Raw genomic sequence first — 16,135 nt, 5'->3', positions numbered from 1 at the left:
AATGTGTGTGTGTGTGTGTGTGTGTGTGTGTGTGTGTGTGTGTGTGTGTATTGAGGAGGCGGAGCGCTGAGGTGTGACTGTTTATTCAGTAAACTGCAGACTTGTATGACTGGCTCACCTCTAAACCAGGCAGGCAACAGAACAACAATCTCAAAAACGAGCTTAACCCCTTTGTTGCCAACAACAAATCTTGTTTCCACAGCATCACTGGGCCTATATATACCAGTATCATCGTCAAAACAAAAAATATTCTCTCACTTCAACTCCTGACTGCAGCCAGAACACAAGAACAAGAATGGTAAGAGATCTGAATGGGTCATTACTTCACTATGTTTAGGCTGGTATAAAGTTGTGTTGGTAGATGTAGAAATGAAGCGGCATCGTAGTAAAGTTGATGAAAATTGTTAATGATATGCTATATTGCAGAAGACAGAAAAGCAAACAAGGAAAATGTTCTTTGTTGTTTTTAAGGGTAGTTATATTATGTGTTATGTGTTTAGATACACCTATTAATTAGTTTTTGTGTTTCATTGTACAAACATAGCTTGTAAAATCTCCATGAAATATATTTATAGATTGGGACCTAAGCTTAAGGTCACTATGCTCAATGCCAATTAAATCAGAGGGGTATAAATCCCAGTTGTACTATGTTCTCTAAACTGATGATAAAAAATCCAATACCGTTCAGTTGTTACACTGGCGAGATTTGACTATGTCTAAACATCCAGGGTAAAATCTTCCAATATTGTAAAGGCAGCAATTAAAAAAAATAAAAAATAAATAGAATACGCAGATGCCAACATGTAACGTACATCTCACCTCTCTAACCGTCGACCAAACTCATGGAATAATCTGTAGTTCTATGTGTCTTACAATAAATATTTTTATGACATCTGGCTATTGCTAGTGGCTTGAAATCTGGTTTCTGAATTCTCTTCCGTCTCTCCACAGCGTGAGTGCATCTCAATCCATGTCGGCCAGGCAGGTGTGCAGATGGGCAATGCATGCTGGGAGTTGTATTGCCTGGAACATGGGATCCAGCCTGATGGTCAGATGCCCAGTGACAAAACCATTGGTGGAGGAGACGACTCTTTTAACACTTTCTTCAGTGAGACAGGAGCCGGCAAACATGTTCCTAGAGCTGTCTTTGTAGACCTGGAGCCCACTGTGATTGGTAAATTTGTTTTAAAAAATCTCTAAATATATTATCAAAATTTCTTAAACCTATTAGAAGCCTTTCAGTATTATTTAAAGGGGACATATTATACCTTGTTTAAGTTAGAATACGTCTATCGGCTATACAAAACATTTTCATGAAGTCCTTTGCACAAAATCACTCTCACATAAAGAGATCTCACCAGCTCAATTTTTGCCAGCTTCAGTCCCTTTTAGAATGAGCCCGTTTAGGAGCTCTGTAACTTTTATGCAAATAAGCTCTTGCTGGCCACACCCCACCCACTTGTAAAACTAGCAGACCAAAATAGCGGATCTTCAACTAATCTGGGGGTTGGCAGGTGAGTGGTGGTGCCAGGTTGGTTCTATGCTAATTTCATTACTGACCTCACAATAACAAACGGCTCATAGAAGCATATTACACCTGACAACAAAATCTTTCAATTGATTCACAGAAAACTGATGGATAGGTTTTTTTCAGACTTGGAGTCTTTATAGAAACAGTAGGGACCAAAGTGAAAATACAAAAGCATGCAAAAAGTGAGTTTTGCGTAATATGTCCCCTTTAAAAATATTTGCATAATTGAATATGGATTACTAATATCAATTTCTAGATGAGGTGCGCACAGGAACCTACCGCCAACTCTTCCACCCAGAGCAGTTAATCACAGGGAAGGAAGATGCTGCCAACAACTATGCACGTGGTCACTATACTATTGGGAAAGAGATCATCGACCTGGTGCTCGACAGGACACGCAAACTGGTGAGAAATAACATATTTTCCAAGTAGATAAAATAAACAACAGAACTGATTGCACTGAAAGACATTATGTGATTGATTTTGTCTCCAAAAAATATATCTGTAACCTGTTTCTAATAATTTCAGGCTGACCAGTGCACTGGGCTTCAGGGTTTCCTGATCTTCCATAGTTTTGGAGGAGGCACCGGCTCTGGCTTCACCTCTCTGCTTATGGAGCGCCTGTCTGTTGATTATGGGAAGAAGTCCAAGCTGGAGTTTGCCATTTACCCTGCTCCTCAGGTCTCCACTGCTGTAGTAGAGCCCTACAACTCCATTCTGACCACTCACACAACCCTGGAGCACTCTGACTGTGCCTTTATGGTTGACAACGAAGCCATCTACGATATCTGCCGCAGAAACCTTGATATTGAGCGTCCCACCTACACCAACCTCAACAGGCTCATTGGTCAGATTGTCTCCTCCATCACAGCCTCCCTGCGCTTTGATGGAGCCCTGAATGTAGATCTGACAGAGTTCCAGACCAACCTGGTGCCCTACCCTCGAATTCACTTTCCTCTGGCTACCTATGCCCCTGTAATATCTGCAGAAAAGGCCTACCATGAGCAGCTCTCTGTTGCTGAGATCACCAATGCCTGCTTTGAACCAGCCAATCAGATGGTGAAGTGTGATCCTCGCCACGGGAAATACATGGCCTGCTGTCTCCTCTACCGTGGTGATGTTGTGCCCAAAGATGTAAATTCTGCCATTGCTACCATCAAGACCAAGCGTACCATCCAGTTCGTGGACTGGTGTCCCACTGGCTTCAAGGTGGGAATCAACTACCAGCCTCCCACTGTTGTTCCTGGAGGAGACCTGGCCAAGGTGCAAAGGGCAGTTTGCATGCTGAGCAACACCACGGCCATCGCTGAGGCCTGGGCTCGTCTGGACCACAAGTTTGACCTGATGTATGCCAAGAGAGCCTTCGTTCACTGGTATGTCGGAGAGGGCATGGAGGAAGGAGAGTTCTCAGAAGCCAGAGAAGACATGGCTGCCCTGGAGAAAGATTATGAAGAAGTGGGCACTGACAGCATTGGAGAGGAGGGGGAAGAGGAGGGAGAAGAGTATTAACATCCGTGTATAATTTCCAAGTATATTATTAAAACCATTCAAACAGATGTAGTATTTTCATTTCATAAAAGAATATTTGTATCAACTAATTTTGGAAAGTGTATACTGAAATACTAAATAGTCCCTGATAAAATTTTTGTTTTTCTTATCATCGTCTTCGTATATCATATAACTTCATATCTTTTTGGATGCCATGTATTCAACTTTAAATTATGAATAATAAATTGTTGTGTGACCAGTTATGTTAAAGCAGATTTGCTGTTACTGTTTTATTGTTAAGGACTATGCATAACAGATTAAAGTGAAGACTAGAGCTGAGGTAGCAGTTCAGTGTGAGTATATAAAAGTCAAAGTAGATTCATTCAGCAATATAACTGCGTGTGGGAAGAAACTGTTCCTAAGTCTGGAGGATCTGGCCTGGATGAAAGACACCACTAGATACAGGAGTCTAAGCCTGGAAAAGAGAAAAACAATCCAATATATTAAGAAAATTCAAGATATTTTGATGGGTGGCATGGTGGAACAGCAGGTAGTGTTGCTATAACACGTCTCCAGGGATCTGGGTTTAGGGGTTTAAGTCCCGTTCCGAGTGACTCTCTGTGAGGAGTTGGTGTGTTCTTCCCGTGTCCATGTGGGTTTCCTCTGTGTGCTCCGGTTTCCTCCCACAGTCCAAAAACATGCGTAGGTGGATTGGCGACTTAAAAAATGTTCATAATTGTGAGAGTGTGTGTGAGTGAATGTGTGAGTGTGTGTCGCCCTGGTACCCCCTCCAGAGTGAGTTCCCACCTTGCGCCCAGTGACCCACCGCAACCCTGAAGAGGATAAGCGGTTACAGACAATGAATGAAAGATATTTTAATGCCTGGAAAAATTAAACATTTAAAAAATTAATGGTCATTTAAAAAGTGCACAATTATATGAGCCTTCAGTCTGCACTTGAAGACAAAGAAGGACTCTATAGTTGGGACAGCCATTGAAAGCTCATTTCATCATCTGGGGGCCAGGACAGACAAAACTCTTGATGCTTGTCTTCCATGTGACTTGAAGGATGATGATTCAAGCAAAGCCAAATCCACAAGCAGTTGAGACAGGGATCAGGTTTTGAACTTTCCCATCATGCAGGAAGGGGCTGGGCCATTATCGTCTTCATAGACAAGGATTAGAGTTTCAAATCTGATGCTGGAAACCACTGAAAGCCAGTGAAAGGAATACAGCAACAGAAGAGAACTTTGGACAATGAAATATTGTGGTCAGGACAAGCTGTAGAGGGTGGATGGCCTGTTGAGTGAGACCAGTGAAGAGGTAGTTGCAGTAGTTGAGCTTTAAGATGACCAGAGGTTGAACAAGCAACTGGGGATCGTCCTGAGAAAGAAAGAGTCAAATCTTTTATACAAATCTTTTGTTGTGGAGACACCTGCATGACTGAGTTCAGTTTGAAATATGAGTCGAGACCAATTATTAGTCATCCAGATCCAGTTACCTCAGGGCTGCATACAGCTTCTGACAGTGTTACCAGGGAGTTCTCAAACGAGACTGTCAGATATTGAGCACAAATATTTCCTAGGATGTACATCAGCTTTGTTCTTGCTGATTCAGCGTTTAGTGGTGAATCCATGAAACAATGTCTGCGAGGCATACTGAGATTTAGCGGCATAGCAGTGGTAGGTTAAACCATGAAAAGGTATTGTATTACTAAAAGAAGAGAAGAGAATTGAAGTGGGCCCAGCACTGAGCCCTGAGGGAAACCAGTGGGGAGTCTAAATGGAATGGATATGAATCCTTACCATGTTGCCTGATAGGTCTATCCCTCCAGACAGGACTGACAACATGACGACAAGCTGTGCCAGTGATTCAAAGTATGGAGAGAATAGAGGAGGATTATCTGGTTGAATGTGTCGAAGGTAGCAGAAAGTTCCAGAAATATTAAGGCCAATTTATGCTTCTGTGTCAAACCTACACTGTAGGCTATGCATAGGTCCCGCATCGACACAAACTGTAAGCCGTAGCCTGACAAGCACCTCACCAGAAATGTAAATTTGCATCTCGTTGATGCAGACCACAATGACGTAGTTGGACAAACATGGTTCAAGTTGAACTGAGGAAGTCCAGAAATATAAACTCCTCTTATCCACATTACAGAGACAGCAGCAAGTTCATGGTGAGAAATGTCCTTAGACATTGGTTTGGAGGTAATGGAAAGATAAAAAAAAGGTGAAACAGGGGATACAGACACCTCCAAAAGAAGCAAAATAAGCAAGTAGTAGGGAAACATTTCAAACTTTGTATTTGTTGCTTTACTGATACTGCATATAATCTATGCTCTGTTCCTATTAGCACCCTACTCACTAAATAGAGCAATTTAGATGTTGTTACTATCCAATTAATAACATGTTTATCCATTTTTGTTCATTTTAATGAGAACATTATTTGAACACAGCAACTGTCCTTCACACCTTGTTAAAATTAAATGATGAATGAACCAATAGAAATGCTCCAAAATTACTTGGAAAATAATTGTTTTTTTTCATTCACTTCCATTGAAAGTTAAGACGTTGTTAACTGCTGTAAAGTTACTATTTTGGGAGATTTATGTTTTTAATTGGACATCAACGATGTTTATAAAACTAATACTACTACACGACTACATTGTGTACTACACAGGATTATGGAAAATATTTGTGATTCAGCCCTAATAGTTTGGAGTAATTGCAGAACAATTCAGAAACCAAGTATAAACCCTCACACTTGTGCAAACTACAACATATACTTTTTGTTGAGTCAAGGCAAAGGCATTATAAACCTTTAGGATTAAAAACAGTTTGGTTGCTCTGACATCATGGAGATTCTCACTCACTGCAGTGAGGGCCTTTTTTTTTGGAATGTACAGGTTTGAAGCCAGACTCTTTGAGATCCTGGTGCTGATTCTAAGCAAGAAAGGAAAAATTGATTACAGACTGCTCTTTTCAGAATTTTTGAAAGGAAAGAAAGGAGCGATATCATCTTTAGTTGCTGATGTAAGAGCTGTTGAGGGTGGACTATTTCAGGATATGTACTACCCAGGCAGACTTGAATGTAGCAGGGATGTGTCCAGAGGAAAACTGTTGATATAGGTATCTGGAGTAGGAGTATCTTAAAGTAGATATCTGGAGAATGTCTGGAAAAACATGGATGCAATGGGATTCTGGTGCGGAGGTGGATTAAGTGGAGAATAGAATATAGTTAAGAGCTTGCATGAATCAGATGCTGATGATTCTAGTTTTCCTTTGTAGTATAATTTATTCTTAGATTACATAATCATCTTTCTTGCAGTAAAGAGCACACATGACAAAGTATGAAAAGTTTAGTGCACTTGTCTTTGATTGTGTATATTAAAATATGCTATTACTTTTTTGTGTTAAGCGTTTTAGTATGTCCCCAAACAAGAAGCTTGTTGAAATTACTTTCTGAATTGTTTGCCCTTTAACACAAAAGTTGATCATGACCAGGACTATTTATATATTTCCAGTGTAACCGCTATGTTTCTAATATAGTTACTGTGAACTCCACTGTGCTGCAGCTTCCTTGCAACAACATGAAGACAACACAACAACAAAAGGCAATGGAATCTTTATTTTAGGTCGCAATAAATAATAAAACTACACAAATTAACAACTGGAGTTTTACTTGAATACGTTTGCCAAAATGTATTGTGGTTGTAAATGATCCTTCATAGTTTTTTTGATGAGGGAGAGACACCGTGAACAGCCTGTGTAATACAGGTCTATAAAAATTAAGCAGAGTTATTTCAATATGTTAGGGTTTATTAAAAATTACCACAACTCACAAAAAAAAACTTTTACTACTAACTAGCAGCATTAATGTGAATAGCTTTATGTGGCTGGAATATATCTGGATAGATTCCGTAATCATGCTATTTAATGTAAGTGATACTGACTCAAAAATTTGTAAATTTACGTTATTTTGCTAGCTACCTAACTTTCTAAATTACAATTAACTATACCTTTTTTTTTTAAGTTCAAAAACATAGGTTACGTTTCCTAGTATTTAAACATATCCATATGGTGCGCTCAGTTCTTCTGCAAATCAAATCCCTGACAGAAGGAATATGGGTACCTCCAGCTGCTGATTGGTTTTCTAAAAACTCTGACTGATATCAAAAATGAGTTTTATAGTTGGCTTCAGTTGAAGAACAAACCCTCCACAGTGCTCTGACTTTCAGCATTACCTTTCTCGACCATTAAGATAACGTCAACAATTGTAATAAAAAAACATTTTTTCTTCACAATTTTCTAGCTCTCTAGCCTGTTTGCATAACCAGTCTAATGTTTTTAGGAATCCCCATTATCAGTAAATGGTTTAAAAGTCAAAGTGTCTTGGTCTGATATGCTATGATCTCTCTCTCTCTCTCTCTCTCTCTCTCTCTCTCTCTCTCGCTCTCTCTCTCTCTTCTCATGCCAGTGAAAAGGCATCTGAAGTTTTTCAGACAACAGAGAGAACTCCAGACGTTGAAAAGCAACTGCAGAGATGATGATAGTTTTCTAATCCTGTAAATGTCTCCAAAATTGGGAGACATCTAACTGCAGAAAAGTCAAAATCAACTTTTGCTACATGAGTTTCAGTTGCAATTCTTAAAAACTTATAGTAAAGTTAAACTTTGCCACTTACAAGCAACATTTTTTTTTTCCTCAATACCAATACACCCTAAAAGATGCAGAGCTTTTGAATGTAAAACAAACTAGAGAGAACTGCTGTTCCCACAATCTTAGACATTTCCTTTAACTATGCATGGAGGAATCACTGAGCAAGGCGGGAACACACCCTGAAGGAGGTACCAATTCTTCACAGGGTGACACACTCTCACATTCGCATTTATGGACACCTCTATTAGTAGTCAATCCACCTGCTAAAATGTGTTTTTGGACCATGGGAGGAAACTGGAGCACACAGAGGAATCCCACGCAGACATGGGGAGAACACATCAAACACCTCACAGACAGTGAACGTGTAACGTTAAATAAAGATGGCCAACTGCTTCAAAGAACAGCATGAATCAAACATTTCTGAGGTATATTTGCAGTGTATATGCTAATTCTGTGTTCTGGGTGTCCTACATGTGCTTCGGTTTCCTCCAAAAGTCCATAGGTGTGAATGTGTGAGTGTGTGCCCTCCTGTTATAGATTGGTGCCCCGGGGTGTGTCCCTGCTTTGCGCCCAGTGATTATGGCTAGGCTGCACATACACTGCTACCCTGAACTTTATAAACTGTTACTGTTTTTCTGCTTATTTAAATTAATGTCCTTTATTAGGCAAGGTCATATGAAATGTTGCACAAATGATAATCAAAGTCATATTTTTTGCCATTTATTTAAACCTGGGACTTCATCAGGCCATCAAATCAAAATTATTCTCTTTCTAAAAAGAAGGATGAAGACTGGTGACAATTGTATAATGGGTGTTTTACAGCCAGTGGCTGTCTTGCAAAATCAGGCAGACCTAGTTTTGTTTTTAATAACAGTTTTTGAACTCTTTTACTTAATTCATTTTGGGTTTGCTTGTCCTTTACAATGGGGTATATTAAATCTCTTGTAAATATCTCCTGAAAACGTATAGCTTGTAGTCATTTAGACTGAATATTGTCACTGCCCATAGAAGAACACGTATCTCTGTTTTTGTGAATTTTTAATTTACTAGATCCTTTGAACACAACAGCTGTCCTTCACATTGTGTGAAAATGTCAACAGAAATGCTTTAAAATGGAACTTGGAAATTATGTTTAAGATTGACTTAAGTTAATTATTTTTCCTTCTCCTGGAAAGTTACAATTATTGTGCTTACAATCAATCTTTCTTTCACTAAAGTATCTTACTGTCATGTTGTGCTTCTGTCGAGTGCTTTGGTTCAATTTTGCCTTGTCTTCTGCTGCCTTCAAGTCCTCCTCGGAAATTCCTACTTAATTACTTCCTTAATTATGACATTTTACGTTTTCAAGTGGTATTTAGTCAGGGGAAATGGACACTATGCAAACCTTTTTGATGTTATTTTTTTTTTTTTTTGTATGATCAGAAACAGCAAGTTTATGAAGCAAATAAGACCCGCATTAGGTAAAATATATTTGCATACATTAAAATAATTTAATTACATATGCTAGCATATTATGTTTTTTTTTTTTTTTGCACATTGCTGAGACATTTTTAAAATGTCTTCCTCATCAACATAAGTGAAAGTTGTGCACAAAATGTATACAAACTTATACTGTACTGTTAACATGCAAAACTACCACTAATAATCTCTAAACTTTTACTGTCTACTGTAGAAGCAACAGTCATCATGACATTTGATCTTTGTGACATGACTTAAAGGTAGTATTAGTCTTGTGCTTTGTTTTGTCCCTGCCATGTGCTCATTGTGTGAGGTTGTATCTACCAGATGCTGTTTGTTTGTCTAGCCACATGCTCATGTCTCCTCTTGTGTCATGTGAGTAGTCCTTGGGGGTCCCATGTTTATTGTAGATATTTAAATCTTAGTCCCTTGGTCTGTCTCTTCTTGGTCATATTCTGTCTGTCTCAGTTGCTGTATATTTCTGTTTAATTCTTGGTCTGTAGTATTTATTTCAATCTCAGCTTCAGGGTTAGTTCCTTGGTCCTTTTCTGTCAGTGTTTCTGCTTTTGTCTCTAGTTCTTCATTTGTATAAGTTCTGGTGTTTAGTTCTCTGTTTGTCTCTGCCTGAGTACAGTGTTCTTTTCCTGTTTTCTGTATGTCTTGATTTCAGTTTTAGCTTCAGTATTAATTTCTTTGTCCTTTATTTTCTGTCCCAGACTTTGTTTTAATTACTATATCTAAGTTTCTGTCCTGCATTTAGTTTATCAGTCATTTGTATTCTTGGTATGCAGTGTTTGCCTCTGTGTTTTGTGTGTTTGGTTGCCGACCTGGTCTGAATATAGTTGAATAAATCTGCATCTTCATTTGTACATCTGCCTCATCATCTTCTTACACCAAACGTTACACCTACAGAGATTAAGGGGTATAAGGATGAATCCAAGGACAGTTTAAATCCTGTCTGGGATTTATAAGTCTGAAATTTAATGAAGTTTGATAAACTGGATAAAACTGTTACATGACTGTTACGGAAGTAGAAGTTTATCCTTGCAAGCTTTTCTGTCAAGCTGTAAATATACTCTACTGTGCAAAAGTTTTAGGCACCAGAGATTATGAGATTTAACACAAGCAGAGCAGTAAGTGTTTATTTGCTAAAAACATACAAACAACAATTAACGTCCAACATTAAAATAAAACCAAATAACATTACTTTAATAAGTGTGATACTCTTCAAACTCACTCACACCGACTACTTTATAGAAAAAAAATTATTTTATATTTCTTATTTGTTTTATATTATTCTTTTTTGTATTTACTGTGATTATATATGACTTTATATAAGCACCACACTTACTGAGAAGTCATTAGTTTAAATATATATCTTAGGTGCCTACTGTGTATATAAACAACTTTGAAGTTTTTTAAATATTTTCTGCATAAAGTCAGTAACACTGTGCCTTTAATATGTACCCGTCTTTAAAGTATCTAGTTCAGCCTGTGGAAACAGGACCCACTTTGCATTTTATCAGGGCATAATTTTCATGGTATGATGTAATTTGAATGTTTGAATATGTAAAGTCTACAGTGTGTCTGTTTGTTTATTTCTTTGCCACTAGAGACTGAACAAAAAGCAATAAATGTGCATGAGGACTTCATTCTCTTTCAGTTGGTCTGGCTTCCCCATGTATTTTTCAAGCAAAATCTTACCTTATGTGTTTCATATTTATAAATTATTTCATAATAAAAAGATATTAAGTCATGATTGTGAGAACCTATTCTCATCATAATGAGAAATTATGTCATATAAATGACCAATGTCCTCATAAGTGTTAAAATTGTATATCATAATTATGACGTATTCCTAATATATTCAGCTCCTGTCCAGTATATTTTACGTTATAATTCATGTCATAAATATTTTAAGTCATAATTAGGAGATGCTTACCATTTAAAGACACTTTCTCATTATGACCATAGGTGAATATATTTCAAAAGTCAGAAAGCAGTTTCCATACACATCATGTTTTTTCTTAGATTATTTTAAATCACAGAAGCTAGCAAGCCATGCTGGGCTCGAGCGGTACGGCAATTTATTACGTTTGTTTTACCGCTGAGCAGAAATGCATAGATTTTTTTTGCCCTCTAGGGCCTCTTATTCTAACGGAGAGTTTGTAGGAGGGTTCGCCTGGGGCTGTGTTTTTAGCCTGAGTTTCAAGAACCCGGCAAGAAGTAGCGCCCTCTATTGTCACAGAAATCGACCGTCACACTATTCAGTGTAACACCGGAAGTATACGTTTTATAAGAGAACTACCTCGACTCTGCTGATAACATCATTTTAGAGGATTCTGAGAACGTTGTGTATTTTGTAACATAAAGTTTGTAAAATCTCTCTCTGCCTGGCTCGTATTTGTCGTTTAAACATAAACACCACCCCCCACCCGTTAATGTCTCTCGCTGGAGCCAATAGGAAAGTGATGATTAGCTACTTTAAGCCCCACCCCTCTCCAGCGCCTAAAACCACAGCCCGAGCCTAGACAGCCACATTTCACCCTCTTTCACCGAGCCATAGACGTCGGACCGGAGGGAAAATCTGAAACAATGGTGAGTCCATCGTTTATTCAGATTAGTCGATTCAGGTGTCATATGTGTCCAGGCTGATATATTTTACTTAGAAAATAAGTGGGTTGTTCTGCTTCTATTAATATAATATAAATATTTATATTGTATTATACCTTCAAATCAATCGCTAATACAGTGGTTTTTAGACGTATTCAATCGAAAGAATAATAGCAGAAAACTGAAGTCTTATATTGGTTAATTCTATTTTTAAAAAAATAACAAGAATAAAATCGTAGAAAATGGCCCTGAGGCGTGCATCGAGGCATGAGGCCTTCCCAGCACCGTTTAAACTAATATTAGAAACAACGGCTAAAAAGCTCTAATATTATAATTTTGATGTTTAGCTTGGCGAGATGTATAATAACGTTTGAGTATTATGACCGTGTCCTTAAAAACCCGCATTTCTGTCTCAATCCCAGTTCTATTTTATTTTTCCCTCCATTTCTCTCGGCTTTGAAGCGATAAGGGACGTTTGGCGGTAAAGGCGCGGTGGGGGTGGGGACTCGCCCTTTTCTGTTTCTTTTAAAGAATGTCAACGATGAATGTAAGAAAATGGCGGACCACTGCCCCACCTAGTGCGAAGGGTTTTTGTTTTTTGTTTTTTCCTCTGCCATTAACATAAATGTCCTAAAATATTTTTTTGTAGCCGTTTAAAAATGCCCAGTTAATAAATTACGGAAAAAAATGGGTAAACAAATGCACCACATTGCCATTGCTACTGGACAAAAAAAAAGAAATGTACAACCAGCTACATGTTGCTGTTTTCTAATGTCGAACTAAATAGCTCTAATTACTGTTTAAAAAGTAAGACAACTGAGATCCATTTGTTTTTAGCTAGCTGATACATGCGCACATCCCTGTAGTTTTATCTTTCTGAGTATTTTGTGTGACAGTGAGTTTAACATTTATTTAAGTACCTTCTGTATGTTAATGCTAGCACTTCGCAGTTCCGGTTACACTGTTTGTTAAAAGGTGTGTCTATGGCAGATAGCAATAAATTACCTTTGATCATTCCTTTTTGATCAGGGTAATTTAGAACAGGCCGGTAAAGAGTTGCGCACATGGCACAGAAAACCATAATGCACCACACTGGCTGATAATAGCTTATACAACTGTGTGGCTGGATTATGGCAGCTCCTCCCTGTCATTAAAAAAAGCCAGCACTTCCGTACAGTGGCACAATCCAACATTAACTCAGATGGTGGGCATACTATTGCTAACCAAAGCAAAGTCTTTTAAATGATTATTAGGTGGTATTTTTTACCTTAAAAGTACAGTTTCAAAATCAGTGTGAAGCTTCATTGACCTTTAATAGGGAGAAGTGTCTATTGTTTCTACTCTAGTCTCAGGACTGTGAAACTGCACTATGTTTTGGTGGATTGTATAAAATCAATCCCGTACCCTTGTTTCAGGAAACTTGTAAATGTGAATTGCAGTCTGCACATGTATGGGGGGCCCCTGAGCCAAAATTGCCAATTTTAACTAGTCTTTATTTCCCTCTTCAACACACACACACATGAATCATTGTGAAAAGTAAACCAGGCCGATGATATGCGGAGAACATACAACCCGAAATGTCCCAAAGTATTGTGTCAAATGAGGTGTCACATAAACAGTCAAAACCAGAAAAAGAACACAATCTTAACTATCAGGTGTTGATTTTGTATTTTTCAAAAAATAAATGTCAGGAACTGTGCTTCAACTCAGAACTGAAAAGGTAGGTCCTTATATAGGCTATGCACTGAAACGTGACATACTTGTTGCTTATTGGCTAATTAGTAGTTGTTCTGACAGACTGGTGTGAATCTAAATTAATTGTAAAATCTCATAATTTAATAAAGTTGTTACAAATATGCACTTATAAAGCACAGAATGAACTCCAAAATTCTTCTGGAGGATGAAAAAAATAAAAGGCAATGGTATCTTATTCCAACAATTAATGTTAATCTAGTTTAACATAAGAATGCCATTGCCTTCACTCTTTGATACCCTTGTTTCTGCCTTTGTGTGTGTTAGACCATATGTTGTGGTTCTTCTGCTTTTGTGTGGGTTTTGCTTTTACTTGTGAAAACATTAGCCGCACTCATTCTTTGTGTTGAGATGAACATCAGAAAAGTTACTATGTAAGCACTACTAGTTTTCCAACTTGAATAAAGTAAATAAAATCCAAAATGAATGAAGTATGCCTATATTACCATGTTCTTAACATTTCCCACTTTCTTTTAACAGCGTGAGTGTATTTCCATGCACGTTGGCCAGGCAGGTGCCCAGATGGGCAATGCATGCTGGGAGTTGTATTGCCTGGAACATGGGATCCAGCCTGATGGTCAGATGCCCAGTGACAAAACCATTGGTGGAGGAGACGACTCTTTCAACACTTTCTTCAGTGAGACAGGAGCCGGCAAACATGTTCCTAGAGCTGTCTTTGTAGACCTGGAGCCCACTGTCATTGGTAATCTTTTTTTTTTTTTTTTCTATCCCCCCCAAGTACAGTCTCCATTTCCAGAAAAGCTTTAAATTTTGTAAAATGCATTTCATACAAGAATCTGTGATTCAATAATATATTGAATAGTGTGCTTATGTTTTAGACTTAATAATTGGTTTTTAATTTGTCACTGAAAGCAGTAACGTTTTGTCAGTTAACTAAAGGCTCTTGTGATTTTTATACAAGTTAGATGTCAGTTTACGTTGCAGTTGTGTACCAATTTTTCTATGAATATGGATTTGTAATATGAAACATGCCTGAAACTTATACTAAAACATGCATTTTTGAAATTTAAATCAGAATTTTAATACTCGATATATATTTAATTTAATATTTTAGTGTGACTACCATTAGATTACAATGGAATATAACTGCAGAATTTAAAAATTTTATTCCTGTCTTTTCTCCCTCAGATGAGGTGCGCACAGGAACCTACCGCCAACTCTTCCACCCAGAACAGTTAATCACAGGGAAGGAAGATGCTGCCAACAACTATGCACGTGGTCACTATACTATTGGGAAAGAGATCATTGACCTGGTGCTCGACAGGACACGCAAACTGGTGAGACCCTGAGTGTGGCTGTTTTGAGCCCTCTGGGGAATTATCGAAAGGGTAGCTGCAATGTTTGTCCCATGATTATAATCGCAGCTGCTAAAGCATACTTATCCATATTTACGAGTTCTAAAGTTTAAATCCTGCATGCTTGTCCACTTATTTCAGGCTGACCAGTGCACTGGGCTTCAGGGTTTCCTGATCTTCCATAGTTTTGGAGGAGGCACTGGCTCTGGCTTCACCTCTCTGCTTATGGAGCGCCTGTCTGTTGATTATGGGAAGAAGTCCAAGCTGGAGTTTGCCGTGTACCCTGCCCCTCAGGTCTCCACTGCTGTAGTAGAGCCATACAACTCCATTCTGACCACTCACACAACCCTGGAGCACTCCGACTGTGCCTTTATGGTTGACAACGAAGCCATCTACGATATCTGCCGCAGAAACCTTGATATTGAGCGTCCCACCTACACCAACCTCAACAGGCTCATTGGTCAGATTGTCTCCTCCATCACAGCCTCCCTGCGCTTTGATGGAGCCCTGAATGTAGATCTGACAGAGTTCCAGACCAACCTGGTGCCCTACCCTCGAATTCACTTTCCTCTGGCTACCTATGCCCCTGTAATATCTGCAGAAAAGGCCTACCATGAGCAGCTCTCTGTTGCTGACATCACCAATGCCTGCTTTGAACCAGCCAATCAGATGGTGAAGTGTGATCCTCGCCACGGGAAATACATGGCCTGCTGTCTCCTCTACCGTGGTGATGTTGTGCCCAAAGATGTAAATTCTGCCATTGCTACCATCAAGACCAAGCGCAGCATCCAGTTCGTGGACTGGTGTCCCACTGGCTTCAAGGTGGGAATCAACTACCAGCCTCCCACTGTTGTTCCTGGAGGAGACCTGGCCAAGGTGCAAAGGGCAGTTTGCATGCTGAGCAACACCACGGCCATCGCTGAGGCCTGGGCTCGTCTGGACCACAAGTTTGACCTGATGTACGCCAAGAGAGCCTTCGTTCACTGGTATGTCGGAGAGGGCATGGAGGAAGGAGAGTTCTCAGAAGCCAGAGAAGACATGGCTGCCCTGGAGAAAGATTATGAAGAAGTGGGCACTGACAGCATTGGAGAAGAAGAGGAGGGAGAAGAGTACTAGTGTGGCCTAAATTCGTTACTCTATATTTGAAGGGTCATTGCTGCAAGAAAACATAATGGACAATCTAAAATGAAAAACATTCCATTATGTCTGCATTCCAGAAATGTAAACTTTTAGATTTGGTTTTCAATTAATAAAGATATTATACCTTGTTTTTGCGTCTTTATTGTATTAATGCATTTAATACAACATTATTTTATT

At 38.8% G+C, this 16,135-nt stretch overlaps 2 protein-coding genes across 2 annotated transcripts; both read left to right on the top strand.

Moving 5' to 3' along the window:
- Positions 1–200: 200 nt before the first annotated feature.
- LOC136691628 (tubulin alpha-1A chain-like) lies at positions 201–3,252 on the top strand. Its single transcript, XM_066664267.1, has 4 exons — positions 201–298; positions 952–1,174; positions 1,788–1,936; positions 2,060–3,252. Exons 1-4 carry the CDS (start codon positions 296–298, stop codon positions 3,038–3,040), a joined length of 1,356 nt encoding a protein of 451 aa, XP_066520364.1. The 5' UTR covers positions 201–295; the 3' UTR covers positions 3,041–3,252.
- An 8,348-nt stretch (positions 3,253–11,600) lies between these two features.
- On the top strand, positions 11,601–16,086 carry tuba8l4 (tubulin, alpha 8 like 4). The gene is made up of 4 exons (XM_066662859.1): positions 11,601–11,735; positions 13,983–14,205; positions 14,652–14,800; positions 14,960–16,086. Exons 1-4 carry the CDS (start codon positions 11,733–11,735, stop codon positions 15,932–15,934), a joined length of 1,350 nt encoding a protein of 449 aa, XP_066518956.1. The 5' UTR covers positions 11,601–11,732; the 3' UTR covers positions 15,935–16,086.
- Positions 16,087–16,135: the final 49 nt, after the last annotated feature.

Source organism: Hoplias malabaricus, chromosome 3 (genome assembly GCF_029633855.1).
Source record: "Hoplias malabaricus isolate fHopMal1 chromosome 3, fHopMal1.hap1, whole genome shotgun sequence".
Lineage (NCBI taxonomy): Eukaryota > Metazoa > Chordata > Actinopteri > Characiformes > Erythrinidae > Hoplias > Hoplias malabaricus.
Note: the sequence above shows the minus strand (reverse complement) of the source record. Positions and strands in the feature narration are given on the sequence as shown.

Excerpts from the sequence above, each read along its gene's own strand:
- LOC136691628 (XM_066664267.1), top strand. Across the intron at positions 1,175-1,787 it reads CCTGGAGCCCACTGTGATTG|ATGAGGTGCGCACAGGAACC; the intron begins GTAAATTTGTTT and ends ATCAATTTCTAG. Across the intron at positions 1,937-2,059 it reads TCGACAGGACACGCAAACTG|GCTGACCAGTGCACTGGGCT; the intron begins GTGAGAAATAAC and ends TAATAATTTCAG.
- tuba8l4 (XM_066662859.1), top strand. Across the intron at positions 14,206-14,651 it reads CCTGGAGCCCACTGTCATTG|ATGAGGTGCGCACAGGAACC; the intron begins GTAATCTTTTTT and ends TTTCTCCCTCAG. Across the intron at positions 14,801-14,959 it reads TCGACAGGACACGCAAACTG|GCTGACCAGTGCACTGGGCT; the intron begins GTGAGACCCTGA and ends CACTTATTTCAG.